The 21,239-nt window shown below is 36.4% G+C and overlaps 2 protein-coding genes and 1 long non-coding RNA gene across 5 annotated transcripts; 2 read left to right on the forward strand and 1 right to left on the reverse strand.

The window, feature by feature from the left end:
• Window positions 1-1,749: 1,749 nt before the first annotated feature.
• LOC130982802 (receptor-like protein EIX2) lies at window positions 1,750-5,723 on the reverse strand. Of its 2 annotated transcripts, XM_057906901.1 has the most exons (3): window positions 5,668-5,723; window positions 2,194-5,372; window positions 1,750-1,968 (listed from the first exon to the last, which is right to left on the reverse strand). In XM_057906901.1, exons 1-2 carry the CDS (start codon window positions 5,675-5,677, stop codon window positions 2,209-2,211), a joined length of 3,174 nt encoding a protein of 1,057 aa, XP_057762884.1. In that variant the 5' UTR covers window positions 5,678-5,723; the 3' UTR covers window positions 1,750-1,968; window positions 2,194-2,208. The 2 variants fall into 2 exon arrangements, with proteins under 2 accessions (XP_057762884.1, XP_057762883.1); XM_057906900.1 differs by lacking the exon at window positions 5,668-5,723 and having other exon boundaries at window positions 2,194-5,457.
• Window positions 5,724-7,923: 2,200 nt separating this feature from the next.
• LOC130980257 (uncharacterized) lies at window positions 7,924-11,164 on the forward strand. 2 transcript variants are annotated; one of them, XR_009086927.1, is made up of 3 exons: window positions 7,963-8,339; window positions 8,475-9,439; window positions 10,007-11,164. It is a non-coding gene; the product is annotated as an uncharacterized LOC130980257 (long non-coding RNA). The 2 variants fall into 2 exon arrangements; XR_009086926.1 differs by having other exon boundaries at window positions 7,924-8,339; window positions 8,475-11,164.
• Window positions 11,165-16,557: 5,393 nt separating this feature from the next.
• Window positions 16,558-17,391, forward strand: LOC130981553 (uncharacterized). Its single transcript, XM_057905137.1, has one exon. It carries the CDS (start codon window positions 16,558-16,560, stop codon window positions 17,389-17,391), a length of 834 nt encoding a protein of 277 aa, XP_057761120.1.
• Window positions 17,392-21,239: the final 3,848 nt, after the last annotated feature.

The raw sequence follows: 21,239 nt of genomic DNA on the forward strand, positions 1-21,239 counted from the left end.
AATAATATTATTAAATCATATATAAATTTTAAAATTAAATAAATATATTGTACAATATTTTTTACAAATTAACTTCTAAGTTTAATATTAATTTACATATGATCTAATATATCCCAAAACAATATATATAACATTTTAAATTTATGCTATTAATATAATAATTTAGTTCTGTGTCCATTACTGGTCTTAATCTGGTTTCATTACTAAGAAAGATAAGAAATTTTATGAATCCAAGAAAAATTGACATAAACCATTCATTCAACATTTCTAAGCAATGCAGTATAAACTCTATTGTCTGAAAATTCTGTCCATATATGATATCATACAAAGCAATGCATACCTAAAAGAGGGTTTGATGTAGATTAATCCTACTTCCCAAAAATCCATTGCATTTTCCAAACCACTCATGACAGTAGAATCCCCCTAACTAGTCCTAGATTTGTTTTGTAAACAATCCAAACAATAAATTTAGAACCCCTCCCCTAAAACCTTGATGCATCATGATTTCTACATATCCTTTGGAATTGGAGGATATATAATCTGCCCTTAAAGCTAATGTGATCTTTAGCTTATGATCTATGAACTGTGGGAAACTTGGGCACACTTTGAATTCTCTGAAGGACTCCTCTCCCTTGTTAAGGTATATATCCCTTAAGATCAACGTTTACAAAGTCCACAAAATAAACCAGCTTTTGCACACACTTTAAAGGAAGTAAGTGAGTTGCTGCTTCTTCCTTGAACCTCCTTCTCCATATAATTCATTCCATTATTTCAGTTCATTCATAAACTTATGTCCATGAATGAAGACATATTCCAAAACGCTAAGTAGCATGTTACAATGGTTTCGTTGGTTCGCCATTTACCTGACTCTTTCCCTGTCTCATGTCTTCCATGTTTAAAGACCTCAGAGTAATTTGATGATCTTCTTTATTCTCTGAAGCATCTTCAGAGCTTTGGCCTTCTGTCTCATTTTTCTTCTTTTCCTGATACAATATATATGCATTGATATTAGTTACCTCTTCAGCTCATAAGTCATAATTTTTTTTGAATGAGATAAAAGATGTTACCATATCCTTCTTTCTCTCCTGCTGTAATAACTCCCTAACTGGTCGATAAACCGTGGTGATGCACAAATTCTGTTCAAACTTCAAACAAATTAATCTCAGCATCAAATCACCACATTAATAAGGTATCTTATTAATGATAGATACCTTATTAAATTCTTGATGATCCTCTAACATTCCTCGACTCAGCCACTAAGGTATCTATCATCAAGGATCGTCCTCTAGTTCATCATCACTATCCTTACATAGCTATTATCTCTTTCATGGTTTGTTAGCGCGTCAATAAAGAGGTTTCACAATTGGAATGTGTATAGTGGGATGAATACGATGCATTATATTCATGTTTTTGGAAGAACTAATAAGTTAGAAATATATTTTGTGGCTTTTAACGTATCTTAATAAATATTTTAATTTATTATTTTATTTATGTATAATCTTATAACACACACTAGTGACACTACACTAAGGGGTCCCCATCGATCATGAAGCTATTATTGAAGTAAAAGAATGATATGCAGTGAAGGCAAACAGAAAGCTAAGAACTTCAAACCGTAAAGAAGAAGCCAAATTTGAAGTGAAGTACATACAGCACGCAAATAAATTCAAATTGAGTTATTACAACCTCATCTATCATGTAAAGATATCTGAAGAGTAATATATAGATTATTCTGAAAACAACTTACAACCATGAAGAGGTACATACATCACTGCATTACATTACATTATTCTGATAACTAGAAATATAAAATACCATAAACTAAGTCTGACGACAAAAAGTGAAAGATTTTACAAATTAAAAATCTTATTGAATATATAATCCAACAACTCCAACACACTGCATGTATATCGGTACTAGCAGCAACTCCACAGTGAGTCCATCCCAGATTAGAAGTGAGGAGCGCATCTGCACCGAAATGCAATTAATTTTCTTAACCCACAATGAAAATAATAGTCGCCATAATTTATACGGTGGATTCTAGTATGTCTATGTTTATAGTAGCTACAGTGGTTATGCAAGTGTTGTTAAAATTAAAAATACATTATTGAATATTGGCATATGTGAGGAAGAAGTAATTAAGTGAAGAAAAGAAACTAAGAATTTGAGAGAGAAGCTATTCTGAGAATGTACCTGCCAATCTTCAAGTCAATTGTGGAACCTACGCATATTCAATGCCACCATTACATATATGTAGTCTGCTACTTTGTTCAAGAATCTGAGATAAGCAATTCTCCAACACCTCCAAAACAATAACGGCCCTAAAAGGCCCCAAAAGCCAATGAAAAATCCAAAACCCAAGCTCATGTATAATGCTTCATAAAAATCTGAATTGTCATCTGCATCATCATGTGTTGTTGGTTCTTGTGGCTTTGTTGGTGTCATGTCTTCTGGACAAGTTTTGTTGAGTTGCTCACCACACAGATTAGGATTTCCTTCAAAGAAAGAGGCTCCAAAGGTATCCATGTGTCCTCCTGATGGGATTCTTCCAGAAAGATTGTTGTATGACAAGTCTAACACACCAATCCCATCAATTTGGGACAGACTTGAAGGAATTCTACCACACAAATCATTTCTTGATAGGTCAAGGGAATCCAGAGAAGTTAGATTTCCAATTTCTGAAGGAATCTCTCCTTTTAGATTATTTCTTGATAAATTCAGTTCATTTAATCCGACCAAATATCCAATCTCTTTTGGAATTTCACCGGTTAAATGATTACCAGAGAGATCAATGGCCTTAAGACTAAACTCTGGATCCTTGAACCAGTTTTCCACACCTTTCCAGATTAAAGTTATGTTAACAATGTACTGACCAAGACTACCAGATCCGTAAAAGTGAGTACGACTCCAAACTTGAGTTATGTTAATCCTCCTTTTGGATATTGCAGTGAAATTCTTGATGCAGGTTGGAATTCCATCTGATAGTTTGTTTCTGGAAAGATCCAGCACTTGTATGTGCTCTAAGTGACAGAGATTCATAGAAAGATTTCCAGAGAAGTGATTTTCTGACATGCTCAAGAGAATCAATTGTTGAAGGTTGTCACCAATCCAAAAGGGAATTGGCCCAGACAACAAATTTTTTGCCACGTCCAACACAAATAAATTGGTGCAATTCTTAAGACTTGAAGGTAGTTCTCCCATCAAGCTATTGTTTCTTAAGACCAAAGCTTCCAATTTGTTAAGGGAGCCCATGGATGGTGGGATCTTCCCTGACAAATTATTATTGCTTAGATCAAGAAACAATAATGTGTTTACAGATCCCCAACAATCTGGAAGTTGTCCATTTATTTGATTGTTTGTTAAATCTAGACTGACGAGCGAGCTTGTAGCAGTAGTGCTGTTGTCACACAACAGTGATGACACATCTGAAAATTTATTTTCAGAGAGAATCAACCACGATGCATGCTGCAAAAACGATGGAATTGTACCCTCAAATTGATTTGAACTCAAATCTATATATGCTCCGGGGACGGATAACCTTGGTGGTAAACTTGGAATAGCACCTAGAAAATTGTTGTGGGACATATTCAAATAATATCCTACCACTTGGAACTTATACCAAAACCACTCTGGTACAGACCCATGAATCCCCGCATCAGAAATATCCAGATAATCTAAGTGATTTTGAGTGTGTAGCCAACTTGGAAAGTTAGGACCCAACTTGCAAGATGCTAGACTCAAAGATATTAACTGAAAAGGAGGAATCCATCTGGGGACAAACTTTAGAGATAATGAGTTGTAAGACAACACCAATTTTTTTAATTTGGAAAAGCTTGTGAGATGTGATTCAGTAATTTCACCCTTCAAAGAATTCCCTTCTAGGGACAGATATTCCAACTCAGAAAACACTCTGATGCTTTTAGGTATCACGCCAGTGATTTGATTGTAAGACAAGTATAGCTCCTGAAATATGTGTCTGTTGCACCATGATGAATTTTGAATGAATCTTGAAAAGTCCCCACTCAAGTTGTTATATGACAAGAAGAGTGATTGTAGTGTGCAAATGTTTCCAAAGAAATGGGGAATCTCTCCTTGCAGATTGTTATCAGAGAGATAGAGATATTCAAGAGATTTCATTGCTTTGTCAAAACCTAGTGGAGCAGGACCTTCTAACAAGTTGTAACCAACAGAAAGGGTGTGAAGATTGGCTGTGAAGTTGAAGATCCAGTGAAATATGTTTGATGATGTCAACAGGTTAAAGTTGAGATTAAGGCTAACAAGAGAAGATGAAGAATTCACAATGGAAGTAGTTGACACGAGAAAACTTGTATCCGTAAGACTGCAATTTGACAAATCAAGCATTTCAAGGTTGGAGCCGAAGTTGAAATTTCCTTGAAACACTAATGAAGTGAGATTATTATAAGAAAGGTCAAGGCTCACTAGAGAAGGAAAGTTTGGGTAATGAGATTGTGACAAAACAATATTATTAGATGAAAGATAAAGCTCCCGAAGGTTAAAGCTGAGGTTGGACAACAACTGAAATGTGGATGATGTCAACATATTATAAGAGAAATCAAGGATGGTAAGGGGAGTAGTGGAAGAATAGTTAGAATGAATATGAAACAAAAGTTGAACATCATTATCAGAAAGACTACAATCCGACAACCTCAGCTCTGTTAAGTTTGGAATATGCTTACGAATCATTTGAAGCCACTTGTGGGAGTTGCCAAGACTCATTGACGTGAGGTCAGGAGTATTTAAAAAGGAGAGATTAGACACCCATTCTGCACCTTTAGTTTCAAGATCAAAGTCACCACCGAGCTTGAGAGTGTGCAGCAATAGAAGATCACCACTTTGAAAAGGGATTGCTCCTGAAAGTTCAAGATACCCTCGAAGACTGAGATATTGTAGTTGTCTCAAGTGTTTGAGTTGATATGGGATAACTCCATCAACATAGTTGTAGCTGAGATCCAAATACTGTAAATGTGTAAGCTTGCCTAGTTGATAAGGAATACTCCCATGAAACTCGAAATATGACAGATTGAGATGTCGAAGCTTGGTCAACAAGCCAATGTGTTCTGAGATATTACTATCAAGAAAACTATTGGAACTGAGATCTAAATGTTGAAGATTTTGCAAGTCAATCAAGGTGGAGATATTGGGTTGACCAGATAAATAATGTGAATTTGATCCACGGAGATAAAGGCGGAGTACATGAGCAGTTTGGTTGCTGCATGTAATTCGCTGCCATTTGCAACAATCATTGTCCCTCCATGTTGACAGCATGTCCCAGGGATCATCTATGCCTTGTTTGAAGCGGAGGAGTGCTTGCCTCTCATTCTCTATGCATGTGACTTCCCCATGGATTAATCCTGCATAATACAACATAATAAGCACCACTAATAATGCATAAACCCATTTCAGAAAGTGATTGCTCATCGTTTCTAGTTTCTTTCAAATAACAATATGAGCGCATCTACAAGCCACAAATATAGAGAATTGTGTGTAATGTTCTCTACACTTGCTCTCTTGGGAAACTCCAAGTCCCAAAATTCATATATATATTCGAATATAGTGTATGTATTGGAAATATAATAACAATGGTCCTTGTGATCTATTATATTATTACTACTATAAGAAAATTAAACATCAATTGAAAATTACTACCTGTCTTCATCTTTAGGTAACTTCACGCTCTAAGAAACTGTAAACTTCCTCTGAAGGATGTCTCCAGACTTTAGACTTTATATAATGATGATAACATGACTTTATAATATGTCTCTGTGATTCATTTATATTTCGATCTTCTATGTTTTTGCTCTAAATTATTTATGTCAATATTTTCTCCAATAATAATTCTATAGTATCATTTTTTTATGTCGCATTCTCGCTCTTAATCATTTTTTTATGTCTTTCAGTTCCTGCACATTCTCTTTGTGTACGTACATGTATATATGAAATAAAGAAAAAATAATATATATATCACTTTTTGTATAGTTTGATAGAAATAAGGAAAATGTTATTTGTACAACAAAATTTAATTTTTAGTCCGTCTTTAATATTATTTAATTATTTTTTAATTAAAATATATTTCTATTTTTTAGATACACATTTATAATTAAGATTAATTTAAATTTTAAAAACTAAAATTTCTTTAACTTCCTACTCACTTCATAATTAGTTATTGTTTCCTTCTTTAGTTCCTTCCCTCCTTGTCACACTATTTTCTTCTTTCTTCTATTCTTCTATCTCGTTCTCTTCTTTCTTATAGTGGCCGTACTTTTCTTTTCAATTGTAACACATCTAAAATTATTAACTTATATAGAAAATATTTTTGAAACACATCCAAAATCATAAATCTAAATTTAAATTTAAACATTAAAAAATAATTGTAACACATCTAAAATTATGAAGTGATACACAATATATTTCTAAAACACCTTCAAAATCATAAATAAAAAATTTAAACCTAACAGTGTTGACAATTTGAGAAATGTGATTCTTTAAATTGTTTTTCTACCTAAACCATTCTCCAATGCAAATCAGCATGTTGTACATGGCATGCAAAATCAATGTGATTGAATAACTAAGCAAATACATACGGTTAACTATGAATCGTTTTCTCTTAAATACATCCAAAATACCTGAGGTTAACGCAGAAGGATCAGCGACGCTGATGAGGACTAACGCGACGAGGAGTAGAACGAAGCGAGGCTGCGGACTGAGCGGCGAGAAGGAAGGCGGCGCATACGGATAATCACACAGACGAATTAAAATCTCAATTTTACTGAATTTTTTGGAAGTGTATTTAAATGATAATGTATTAATAATTAAAAATAATAAAACTTAAATAAAAATTAAAAATTTTAAATTTTAAATTTTAGTTTAATTTAATTTGTATTTTAGATGTGTATTTAATTTTTAAAAAATATTAAATTTATTTAAATGTGTTTATTTTATTTTTTTTAATTATTATAATAAAAAATTGAGTATATTATATAATTTTTAAAGAATAGCTAATTGAATAGAAATAATAAGTCACCTTAAAATAAAAAGTGGAGCCGAGTGCAAAGACTTAAAAAGATTAATTCTTAGTGTTTTATCACAAAAAAGAAAAAAAAAATCTATCAAACACGCGGTGAAGACTCATTTGTATTGTAGTCAATAGGTAGGTTTGCTAAAAAAATTATATTATATAACATATAAGACATTATTCATTTTTGGTTCTTAAATATATTTTCTACCCCATTTTATACGTTATAAAATTATGTAGATAAATAATGACAAATTAAAACGTTGAACCCCTTAATTTGATATGAAGACTTGGAAAAATTGTTAATTAGTTGTTGGTGTTTAGTGCTTAGTCGCACAAAGTATATATCAATTATGTGTATGTGGTGAAGCTAAGCTCCCTTGTCTTTGTAATGCTACTCTCTTTAGTCATTTTAGTTAGGCTCTTTCTAGTAAATTATGATGTATCTATATACGTACTTAATTTGTTTTTATTTCTCATATTTTCAATCCATTTAATCAGTTAGAAAATCATGCTGAAAAGTCACATCAAAATAAATTAAAAAGTTGAGTCTTGTGGAAAGACTTGGAATTATTAATGACTAGTCTTTTAGTGTGTAATAATTTAGACTAATTTATATATTAGCGTGTGAAACTGTGAATCAACTGATCTTATACAATTAGTTTGATCAAAACTAAGGTGACGCTAATATGCTAAAAAAATATATTATATAACATATAAAGACATTATTCATTTTTAGTTCTTATGTATATTTTCTACCCCATTTCATACGTTATAAAATTATGTAGATAAATAATGACAAATTAACCTTAATTTGATATGAAGACTTGGAAAAATTGTTAATAGTTGTTGGTGTTTAGTGCTTACTTGCCTTTTATTTTATCCTTGTACAACACGTTCCACCATTCACATTCAAAATGAAAGATATGCTATCCAGTTGTGACCCTGGTTGGGTTAAGAAGTTGATCGCGGTTGACTCTCTCTGGTTAAAGTTAAACTCCCAAGTCCCAAACCCAAGCAGTCAAGCACGTCTCTCCCTTCTATTTATTCATCTTTTTTATCCCCTTTGATTCAACAATTAACCTGTGAAGGAAAAAACAGACACCAAAGGTTGAATTTTGTAGCCTCTCTTTACAAAAAGAAGAAGAAGAATCTGTGTGGTGTGTTTGTCGGAGAAATGGCATCATCGGAGGCAGCAACAACCATCAAGGTTAATGGTCATTCTCACAACAATAACAACATCAACTCCTCTTCGGAGCTGACAACAATGTTTATTCTTCATCTTCTTCCTCCACCTCACCCAAAGGTAAACCAAAAAAAATACAACTTCATCTCTCACTCTCTTTCTGTTCTGTCTTTTTTCCTCTCTCTCTCTCTTGATTTTTTTTTATTTTTGATTTGTGTGTGTGAGTGTTGGTAACTGCTGCTGTTGTTGTGATAGACGCGGAAGCTGCACTTTACAGGGAGCTATGGCATGCGTCTGTAGGTCCTCTTGTTACAGTTCCAAGAGAAGGAGAAAGAGTTTTCTATTTCCCTCAGGGACACAGAGAACAGGTAAATCACACAAAAAAAAAAAAAATCCATGCTTTATATTCATAATTTTATTTCCATCTATGCTTTACTGTGTTCGGTTTTGAAAAAATCCCAAAAAAAAAGTTACAAATTTTCTACTGGAGCTTGAGCTCAGATTTGGTCAAAATTTGCAACTGTTTCACTTAAGTTTTCTCCAAGTTGAGCTAGATGACTTCGATTTCTTTTTTTTTTAAGAAATAAAAGAAAATTCGTTTTTAGGTTTTAGTTAATTGGCTAGTTTTAATTTTAGTTTGTGATTACTGAATGCAAATATTCTTAGTAGGCTTACATTAATTTTGGTATATATTATTACACGTGGTTTGGACATTAAAATACCAGTGGATTTAGTTTATGTTATGACTAGATTTGTGACTGAATTATTATCTGCAACTAATAATTATATGTTATTTAATTTATCCTATGGATTTCTTTTAATACCCTTCCAATTATAATTCAAATTGAGGAAGTGTTTATAATTATTCCCAATGAATGAGAAGTGTTGTGTTCAACAATTCTCTCTTTGGTACTATATTCAGATAAGATGCGTTCGTTGAGCAGGAATCTTCTTCCAAAAAATTTTTGAATTTTAAATTTATCCTTAAATATCTTTTTTTGCCCAGAGAATTTGGTTATATGATCTGTTTATAGATGCCTTCAGAATACAATAATTTGACACAAATTTTTTTTATATATATAATGCTTTGCTGTAAACACAGCCTTTCAATTTTCTCATCTCTTTTCTTCTAACAAGTAACAATCAACAATGGCTTCAATGGCACCGTCTTCTTTTAGCACCTTCTACACCATCCTCAAGTTTTAAGAAATCCAGTTCAGGTAGTTTGAATCTATTTTTCTGCTTTGATTGGAAAAAAAAACCTGCTACTGTTCTTTGTTCTTGTGATTATGTCAATGTTATGTTGCACTGGTTGCATTTATATATTAAATTCTTGGTTAGTTTCATAACTGTTATTTTATTTTATTTATATCTCTGGTTTTTGCATTTTAGTTTGTGTTCAAATTATATATTAATTACTCCCATTTGTTCTTGCTGATGGTCATAATAATGAATTTTTTTTATTTTTCCTCTCAAAACAATCATCTTACCAATTTCAAATTTCAAATGGATGCATCTGCGTTGCTTATAAATTTAGATGTTTATTTTTGGTTCTTTCAAATGGATCCTCAAATTTTTAAAGTCTTTGTTAATATTTTGCTTGTTTCCCTACTCGATCACTTTATATTGAAAACTCTATTTGATTATGTGCTTCTATTTGAATATGCAACACTGGAAGGTTCAGTAAAGATGAGGTTGTTAACTTTTCCTTTACTCTGATGATTTTCCTTCAATGCCATTATTATTTTAATGACATCTCATTTTCTTTTCACTCCTTCATTCTTCAGGCTAGATATTTCTTTCAGCAACTAATTTATGGTGTCTATTGCTATCATGCCATGGTGATAATCATTCCAACGTCTTTAAAGGCAGCATAAGTTGGTTATAAGTGTAACTAAGATTATTAAAGGTTTGAAATTAGCCATCTGGAATTGGTCTTTAAAGATTGTTGTATGATAAATTCAATTGATTTAGAAAAATTAAGTCAATCATGCTCCTTAGAATAGCACCTTAAAGACGGTTATGAGACAAGTCAATAGATTTCAATGACCTCATGTCTCTAATTATTTCAAAAATTTTGCCAAACAAATTGTTGTAGGAGAAATTGAGTCTAATTAATCTTGAAACGAAAGATATTTCAGTATGAATTAATCCAGACAATAAATTATTTGATAAGTCCAAGTTGACTACATATATAAAATTATGAATGTAATCAAGTTCTCTTCTTGCATCAAAGGAAGATAATTTGATTACATTCATAATTTTATATATAATTTTATATATGTAGTCAACTTGGACTTGTCAAATAATTTATTATCTGGATTAATTCATACTGGAATATCTTTCCTTTCAAGATTGATTGAACTTAATTTCTTCTAGAATAATTTGCCTGGCAAGATTCTTAAAATAATTAGAGATGAAGTCATTAGAATCTATTGATTTATCTTATAACTATCTTTGTGATGCTTTTTAAAGAGTATGATTGACTTGATTTTTTTAAGTCGCTTGAATTTATTATACAACACCTTTTAAGATCAAATAGAAACCAGTTTCAAATCTTTAATGTTCTTGGTTACACTGTCTGTGGAGCTCTACTTACAAAATATTGATCTGATGATGGTCCTCATCATGTTCCTAATTTTAAAGGCTATGAAAATGAAGACAGGGAAAATGGCAAGCTAGACAAAACATTGTTTTATTCAATTACATTCCTTAGCTTTGCAACTGGTTTCTGGAAAATGATTGGGTTTTTTGTATTTCAAAAAGAATTGGAGGTATGTTTGCTTTGTATATGTGGAGAAGGTTGTTGGATCTATGTTGCAGTTGTCTTGAAAGTAGTCATGTTTGTAGTTTTGAAGATTGATTTCCACGCTCTCATCCATGTAGCCGTTCTTAATCTTAAATAAGATTGTTGTGCTTCTAGATCATTAGAGTTTGTATTTAAATATTTCTTCTGTTTTTGTATTAATTACCACTCGCATTTATATCAAAACACTCGCATTTATATTAAAATTGCAAGTAGCTTTTATATATTTCTGGTGCTAAAATATTTAAAGTTGATCCATATTACAATTGCATAATATAAAAGTAAGGTAAATTTGAAAACTAACAACAATCTACTATGATTAGTAGCATGAGGAGAATTTTAACTTAATCAAAAAATACACTACAAATATAACAAATATAACAAGAATAAAAGAGAAAATGAATGGTAATAGATCGTAGTAAAACTTGTTATGAGGGAACGAGCGACTGAGAGGGAGGGGGGGGGGGGGGGACACTAGGGGGGATTCTATCCACAACCTAAGGATCCACGGATTTGGAATCGTGAGGAATACCATCGATTGGAGAAGGAGTCTTTCACTGTATTTGTGGATAATCTGCCAGAGGATATCTCCAGGAGGGAATTGTATCAGCTGTTTTGCTGGACTGGAAGAATCAATGATATCTACCTCGGCCGGAAAAGGAAGAATGCAACGATTTACTTATTCGCCTTCGTTCGATACACGACGAAAGGGGGAGCTCTGAAGGCAATAGCTGAAATGAATCATTCACGACTGCGTGGTAAGTTGATTTCGGTGGGGGAAGCTAAGTTTCGAAGGACAGGGCAAGTGACGGACAGTCGGGTGAGAGGGACTGAGAGTCGACAGGCTGCCGGACGGCTAGTGGAACGTACTAAGGGGAAGGAGGTGGTCACCGAGCAAGTTATGGAGGTCACGCCGGCAAGGATGCAAATGCAATTTCAGCAGGGTAATGAGTGTACGAAACGGGTTGCAGTATCATTAGTAGCAGAGAATATGGATTGGTTGGGGAGGAGCTTAGTAGGGAGCTCTGTGAAACCCCAGGACATACATTCATTGAAGAGGCGTATTTCCATGAACTTGCAGCATGTGGAGGCCATTAGGGAGCTTGGAGCAACGACAGTTTTGTTAATATTTGATACGATGGAGCATGCTGATGAGGCATTTACATTCAAGTTGGATTCTATGCTGCAAATTTTTCATAGGGTCTGAAGATGGGAAGTGGAGGATCGGTGTGTATCTCGTAGAGTCTGGTTGGAGATTTATGGCATGCCTCTTCATGTCTGGTCAGTTGATACGTTTAAAGTGGTCGGTGGCCAATGGGGCGAAGTGACACGATGTGATATTCCATTAGGTTCTGATGCATCCTTTAGGGTAGGAAGAGTTCAGGTTGAGACTTGTATGTTTAAAGACATAAGGGAGTGGGTTCAGGTTTCTGTGGGAGAGAATGGGTTCCCAGTGTTTGTGAAGGAGGTGGGTTTGAGAGATGATGAGGCAGCAACCTCGATGGAGAGCAAGGCGGCCGTTGATGATAGGGATGTCGGAGTCGGACACAACTGTCCGCAGCTGGTGCCAGTACCGTGGGATCCGGCAGCGGACCTGATAGCCGGGGATGCAAGGGGCGTTGATAGTGAGAAGGACAGATTAGTAATTTCAGAGGTGTTGCTGAATGATGTTAACGTTGAGTTTTTAAAATTCAAAAAGCCTAGAAATGGAACGGATTCAGGGAGTTGTACCAAGAATCATGGAGAGGCAGTTTCTAAGGGGTCTGATGGGAGTGAGGAGGTAGATTCTGAAAAAACAGTTACACAAGAATGGAATGCTGGTGGGAGCGGGGATCTCGCCGGGAGTGTTATGCCTTGTATGAATGATTTAATGGGCCAGCATATTGGAGATAGAATCAAAGTTGGTATAAGGGAGGGATGTGGGGTGGGCTTAGTTCACAATGGCCCAACACATAAGCAGAAGGATAAGGGGGAGCCGGTTGGGCCAAAGTTGGATTGGAGTAAGGCTAACCGGGTGGGAGTCCAATCCCACACAGAAGTGGATTGCGGATCGGGTAGGCGGGTCGACTCCAAGTATCAGGCCCGATGGAAGGGAATGCCTGGGCAGGACGGGAGGGATGAAGCGGCAACCCTAGAGGGTGGTGCGAGCGTGAACAGAAGGGCCAGGACGAGCAGGGACGGCCAATTGTTGGCAGAATATGCCAGCGACGCAGATGATATGCTGGGATCTGCTGTGGAAACGGGTGCGGCCATGGATGGAGGTCTTGAAGAGGTAAGGTTGCAGGGAGATAGCGCGTTCAATACGGGAAGAATCCAGGAGCTGCTGGCCCAGGCGGCAGATTTGGAGGAAGGTCAAGGTCAGGGACAGACACTGGAGCACCGGGATGGTTTGGAAGGGACGGTGATAATTCCGATAGGAGCAGACCGTGAGACTGCGACGGACGGGCATGCTGGGGATGCTGGTAAAGGAACTCTCATGGGTGGGGCTGAATCTGACACAGAGATAAGAAAGGACTCCAACGGAGAGGAAAACAGGTTATCAAAGGAGGCGCAGATGCAGGAAAATATGGATACTTGGGCCCTGGCACTGGAATCTGGCGCAGTGTTATACGATGAAGAAGCAGATCTCATGAGTATTTTGCAAGCTCAAAATGAAAAATTAGCAGCAAAACGAAAGATGGCAAAGCAAAAAGAAAAGGCAAGACGGAGCCGTCCTAAGAACAAATCTAAGGTGAGTAATAATTTGGTTAAATGATTGTGAGCTGCTGGAATATTAGGGGTTTGAGGGGTGATGGAAAATTGAGCATGGTAAAATTGTTGAAGAAAAAATATAATTTAAACATGTTGGGTTTGATTGAAACAAAAAGGGAGGGAATCTCTATTTATGATGTCGCGAGGATTTGGGGTAGTAACTCTGTAGGTTGGGAGTATGTGGAGTCTATGGGGGCGGTCGGGGGATTACTGTTAATGTGGGATGATATAATCTTTCAGAGAGCTAATTGCTATAAAGGGGAAAGGTGGTTGTGCGTTGAAGGTGTGTTAACGAAAAATAATTTCCACTGTGCTTTTTGCTTGGTATACGGGGCGCATGGGAGGGAGGAGAAGAAGGTGGTGTGGGAAGAGTTGAGCTATATGGCGGGATTGTGCCAGGTTCCGTTATGTTTTTTGGGAGATTTCAATGATATTCTGCAAGTCGATGATCGCAAAGGGTTGACGAGGTTACCGGCGTCAGCAGAGGAGTTCAAGGAATGGGTCCAGGACATGCAGCTGTTGGATTTACCGTTGACTGATAGGAAGTTCACGTGGTTCAGGGGACGATCTTGTAGTCGAATTGATAGAGTGTTAGTAAATATTGAATGGGTTGAGAAGTATCCGGACATTCGTCTAAGAGGGGGACCTAGGGGTTTGTCAGACCATTGTCCGTTGATTATGGAGGAGGCACGGGTAAGAGAGGGCCCTCGACCGTTCAGAAGTCTAGATTCTTGGTTTACACATGAGGGCTTTCTGAGGACGGTACAAAATGAGTGGAAAAACTTGGGAGATGGGCCATTCATTGGTAAGCTGAAAGCCTTGACGGTACCACTACGGCAATGGCACAACGCTCACTTTCGTGGCATGGAAAACAAAATAATGAAATTTGAGGAGGAAATAAAAAGGCTAGACAATCAGGTGAGTGATGGGATTTATGATGGTACGACGGAGGCTAGAAGGAAGGCTTTGGTGAGATTTTGTGAAAAGTGGTATATTAGGAAGGAAATCCACTGGAAGCAGTTGTCTCGGTCCAAGCATGCTAAGGACATGGACAGGAATACCAGATACTTTCATAACATTGCCTCGGCTAGAAGGCGAAATAACAGAATTGATGCTCTTATGGTTCATGGACGGCTTGTGAGGAATCAGGCAAGAATAAAGCATGCTATTAGGGGGTTTTACAAGGAGCTGTATCGCCAGGAATATATTCCGAGAATTGGTGTTTGGGATGGGTTGGTAAAGCAGATTGGTAGAGCTGATGCTAAAGCTTTAGAGATTTTGCCGTCGGTAGAGGAAATTCGGGAGGCAGTGTGGGATTGTGAATCTTCGAAGGCCCCAGGCAGTGATGGATATAACATGAATTTCATCAAGAAGTGCTGGGAAGAGATTGGTCAGGAGTTCACCACAGCGGTGATAGAGTTTTTCCAAAGGGCTAAGCTACTGTCTGAGGTAAATGTAACATGGGTGACGCTAGCACCAAAATTTGTGGGTGCTAAGGAGATCAAGGACTTCAAGCCTATTAGTATGGTGGGATGTGTCTATAAGGTGATTTCAAAGGTGCTAGTGAGAAGGATGAGATCAGTTATGCCGGGTTTGGTAGGAGAGACTCAGACGGCATTTGTGAAAGGTAGGAAAATCCATGATGGTGCTCTTATTGCCTGCGAGACGGTTCATTGGCTCAACGCACGGCGAAAGGAAGCAGTGATTATTAAGCTGGATTTTCAAAAAGCTTATGATAGAGTCAGATGGAGTTTTGTGGATATTGTGTTACAAAAAATGGGGTTTGGCGAGAGGTGGAGAAACTGGGTGAAGGAGTGTCTTAGTACTGCCACCATGTCAGTCCTGGTGAATGGGTCACCATCCAAACAGTTTAAGATGGAGAGGGGCCTCAGACAAGGAGATCCACTTTCCCCTCTTCTATTTGTGCTTGTGGTAGATGTGTTGCATCGGATGTTGGGAGAAGCCGTCAGTAACGGTCGCATTGAGCCGCTACTGGTTGGCGGGGAGCGAATAGAATTGTCACACCTCCAGTTTGCAGACGATACGATCTTGTTTTGTCCCCCGAAGACAGAGACAGTTGTGAATTATAAGAGGCTTTTGAGGTGTTTTGAGCTGATGTCGGGGCTGAGCATTAATTTTGAGAAATCGAACTTGATCTCGGTGAATTGTGAGCAGGATTGGGTGGACCATGCGTGCGACCTGCTGGGATGCAAGCAAGCGGTGTTGCCGGTGAGGTACCTCGGGATCCCCTTAGGGGCGAATCCGCGGCTGGTGAAGACTTGGAAACCAATCATAGATAAGGTAGAGGAGAAGCTTAGTCTATGGAAAGCGAAGGTTCTAAACAAGGCAGGTAAGCTTGTCCTTATTAAATCGGTGCTGAATAGCCTACCAATATACTACTTGAGTTTGTACAAGATGCCAAAGACTGTTGCTGATAAGCTGATTGCAATGCAAAGGCGATTTATGTGGTGTAAGGGGGATGGTAAGGATGGAATCCCCTTAGTGAAGTGGGAGTTGGTTCAAGCGCCAAAGCAGGCGGGGGGCTTGGGGGTTGGAGATGCAGTGCTTCGAAACACAGCGCTCTTATTCAAGTGGTGGTGGCGTTTTTCAAAGGAAGATTGCCCCTTGTGGAAGAGAATTGTGTGTTCGTGTAACAACCTGAACCCGAATGTAATGTTGGTAAATCAGCAGCTACCGGTTAAAGGAGGACCATGGAAAGACATCTGTCACTTAAATATCCAAGATTAACGGATAAAAGAAAAAGTGGTGGCTGGCTTGGCAATGGATGTTGGCAATGGCCGAAGCACCCTGTTTTGGGAAGATACTTGGCTACAGGGTGGGCCTCTGAAAGTGTCACTTCCAAGGCTCTACTTGGTGTCAAATCAACAAGAAACTGTGATAGGGGATTGTGGATTTTGGGATGGCTTCGAGTGGATATGGAATTTCCAGTGGAGACGGGAGTTATTCCAGTGGGAGCTGGAACTCCTACATCAGCTGCATGAGAGGCTAAGACCTGTGAAGATGTCAATTGGTAGAGAGGATAACGTGGTTTGGAAGTTTGATAGTAAAGGCATTTTCTCAACGAACTCTTTTATGAAGATTCTACATTCAGAGACTCTGCCAGATGAGATAACAAGCTACAGTTTCACAAGTGCCATCTGGAGAGGAGTGGTACCTCCGCGAATTGAACTTTTTGGATGGTTTGTACTGGTTGGTAGAGTTAATACTAAAGACAGGCTGAGTAGGCTTGGTGTGATAGTTCACAGTGATAATATTTGTGTACTTTGCAAGAAGGAGGTAGAATCCGTCCAGCATTTATTCCTACTTTGTGAAGTAACATGGCAAGTGTGGTGCAGTTGGCTGAGCTCCGTTGGTCAAGTGTGGGATACTCCTGAAACTATAAGAGAACTGTTTGAAAAGTGGATTGGCGTACATAGGCGTAAACATGAGAGGAGGCTATGGCTGGCTGGGTTCTTTGCAGTGATTTGGAACATCTGGTTGGAACGTAATGCTAGGATTTTCAAGAATGAGGTTTCAGGTGTTGAGATATTACAGAGAAGGACAATTCTAAGCTATTCAGATTGGACTGGCAGTGATCTAGGTGATGGTTGCTGACATGACAGGAGATGACAGGCGTTATGAGCTTCTTTTATAATAATTTGTTTGGCTTTACTCCACCCTAGTGTGTTGAGCTTCTTTTATTTCAAAAAAAAAAAAATGAATGGTAATAGATAAGGTTAATTTAGCCCTAACTTATAGGAGAAATATTTTGTAGTTACTGCTACTACTTATTAAAAAAATAAAATCAGAGATTGATATTTTTATAATTTAATATTTTAAGTTTTAAGAATAAAAAAATTTAATTTTATTATTTTATATTTTCAATTAGAGTATTTGATTGAGAATCAATTTATATTTTATTACAAATAATATTTTAAAATAATTTTAATAATTTAATTAAATTTTAAATTAATATTTTTTATATTCTAATTTTATTAAAATTATTCTATTCTAATAAAACCCAAAATTTTCAAATCAAAACTCTAATTTTTGATTTAATTTTAACCCTAATTTTTACTCACTTTTACCCATATTTAAGGATGGAAACAGGATAGACCAAGTCATGCTCTTAACAGGTTTGGCTTGCAATCTCTTATAGACTTTTTTTAAGTACTAAGTCTGATCTACTATTCAGCCTGGTCTGTTCTGAAGTCTGTTAAATGCCTGATAATTTTTTTTTACAAAAATAAAAATATTATTAAAAAATTATTTTTAATAAAAATATTTATATATAATATATCATATTTAATATTTATAATAATTTTTAAACTTTAAAATATACCAAAGTATTTATAATAAAATATATAAATTTAAAATATTTCATAATTTTATTAATAATAAAAAATTATTTATATATTTAATTATGTGTTAACAAACCCAAGCCTAACAGGTTAATAAGGCTAATTAGTAAGTTTCAACCTGACCTATTAATGTATTAAGATTTTCATGAGAGTCTGAGCCTGTACCTATCTTATAGCAGGCTAGGGTAGACCAGACTAAACACAGGCCAAATTGCAGGCTCCTGACAGGCCGCTTAGCCTTTTTTCACCCCTATAGCCACACTAAGGCTGCGTTTGTTTATAGAGACAGGACACTGAAACATGGACATAAAATCATATTTGACAGAGAAGACATGGATAGAGACAGTGTGTCCAGAGACACTGAATTAGTGTATTTTGTGTCCATCCTGATAGGAAGGACACGGAGACACTAACAAGAGACACAACTTATTTTTCATTCTTTTTTTCATTATTTTTGTTAATTTTTTATTATTATATTTTTCATCTCAAATTTTTTGAATGAAAAAAAATGAGAATAAATTAGATTTTCATAATTTGTTATAGTTTATCACCAAACAGAATATAAAAACACAAAATTTTGTGTCTCTATCCATCAGTGTCTTGTCCTATTCTGTTGTCAGCGTCTTGTTCCATTCTGTTCTCAGAAATAAACGCAGCCTAACATACACACACCGCATCCCACCCCCTCACCCACAACTCACCAACACACACCCCCCCACAAGTAAACACAAGCACGCACACACACTGAAGAAGAGAGGGAGAGGAACAGAGAAGAAAGAGTGCCCGGACGGGAGAGGGAGACCGCAGCTCGCCACCACCGCGTTGCTCAGGGCCGCCGCTTCACCACAGCTGCCGTTCCTGCGCCGTTGCCAAGGAGACCGCGCGAGAGAGAGATGCAAAGGAGAGGAGGCCACGTGTCACCGTCGTCAAAGTCTCCATCGTCACTGTGCAGAGCTGCCGCCGTCGTCATCATCGCAGACTGCCGCTGCGCGCATCATCGCCGCCACCTATGGGTCCACCGTCGTCGGGCAGAGCCACAGAGAGAGGGCATTCGCGAGTGTGAGAGAGAACCTGGAAGGGAATCCACTACCGGAGAAGAAACCCATCGCGCCGCCGTGCCTAGCCGTTGGGAAACGCCGTTGCCGTCAACGACCACTGCCGGTAAGGATTTTGTGTTTAGTTTTCGTTCTTTTGTATTCTTGGGTTATTATCGTCACTGCGTGGTTGTTATAGCCACGGTCACAGGAGCTTTTGCGCCGCTGTTGCTCAAGATAGTTGTCAGTTCTGCTGCCGGGTCGATTCGAAGTTGTGATTGGCTCGTTCTATCTTTACAGTAAGTATCTCTGTCTCGGAACCTTCGTCGTTAGTATTCTATTTTTTAAGATTTTCGCGACGTTAATGTTTTAACATTAAGTTATTGGGGTCGCATGTTGTGATTTAAAGTTGTTTATGCTGTTGCAAAAGTAATTGGAGCTGTGGATTGAAGCTGCTGTTAGATTTTGGGTCGAGAGAAAAAGAATTTGTTGACACATTTGGAAAGAATATCATTTTTTGTGTCCATGTTTATTTCAACTCTAACATTACGGGTGTTTGTATGATATAACATCTACATTTTTTTATGTTTGGATTGGAACCAATTCAATCCGTACACTTGCGCGGCAAAATAAAAAATATATTAAAAATTTTATTTTTATAAAAAAGTCATTAAAATTCTATTTGTTCATATCTTGACTCAAAGCATAAGTCAGATCCAATTAAGTCAAAAGGCCCAATCTAAAAGATTGGCCAGAGGTCGGGTTCGACTTGGGCAGACAATTAACACTTATCTAAATAAGTAATTGCCTCCCAGAATCTCTCACCCACTTCTCGAAAAGAGATCTTAACAACTATAAGATAAAAGGACGGTTATCCACCATCAGAAGTGGAACTATTTCAACAGTGATTATTGGTTACTGACACACTCAAGTAAACTTAAGTTCCAATACTCAGGTAAACTTAAGTTCTAATACTCTAAAAATCTGCTTAACCTCTTGCTGGCTTAGGTATCATAGTGTCTTGCAGGTACCACCCCCACCTTTTCCAACACACACCAACAACTAGGACGGCGCTCCCAGACATGAACAAGTCGAGACCACCTTCCATTGACTCTTGGACTTCTCATTTAAGTCCAATTCACCGATTTTAGGTAAGCTCCGGAACACTATTTTTATTTTTTTAAAAACTTGTTTATTTTTAAAATATTAATAAACCAATTTTTTAATTAACAAAAATAAAATAATACATATATGAATAATAATTATTAATTAAAATAAAACATAAATATCAGATCGATCCGCGGATACAGATGTGATATTTACAATCTAATTCTATTAAAGCATGGATTAGATTCGATCATCTTAAATTGTATCTGCAAATTATAAATTTTAAAGATATGATCCTATCATAATTATCCCTGTTTAAGATTACCTGAGATCTTAATCTACTTGAGGTTTAAAATTACTTAAGCTTTAAAGTTATATAAAATAGCTTAGGATTAATTTTAATTAATTAGAAAAGTCTCTTAATTCACATATTTACACACTCTAAAATTCTAATCACGTAGACATATGGATCTAGAAATATAAGTCACAAATCGATGTGAGTATTGAAAGACTCCGTTTTTTTTTTTTTTGGAAAAGTATAGATAGACAATAAAAATATCAAACAATGTGAACAATAGATATATTGGATGTTCATTTTACTAGGTGCACGGATGGTTATTTTAATATTAAGATTTAGATGGTTAATTTGCGTTTTTTTTTTTTTGGAAAAGTATAGATAGACAATAAAAATATCAAACAATGTGAACAATAGATATATCGGATGTTCATTTTACTAGGTGCACGGATGGTTATTTTAATATTAAGATTTAGATGGTTAATTTGAAGGTATAGTGTATTTTTATTTGATTGGTGATTATTCATATTATTCAAAATGATCATTATTTACCCAACACTCTTCATTTTTTTCATGCATTTCAATTCCTATTTTTCTCATTTGTTATTTCATTTATGTTTTTTTTTTATTCAAACAATTGTTAATTTTTTTGTACCTTCTAATACA

The sequence above is a fragment of the Arachis stenosperma genome, chromosome 5, assembly GCF_014773155.1.
Source record: "Arachis stenosperma cultivar V10309 chromosome 5, arast.V10309.gnm1.PFL2, whole genome shotgun sequence".
NCBI classification, from domain to species: domain Eukaryota; kingdom Viridiplantae; phylum Streptophyta; class Magnoliopsida; order Fabales; family Fabaceae; genus Arachis; species Arachis stenosperma.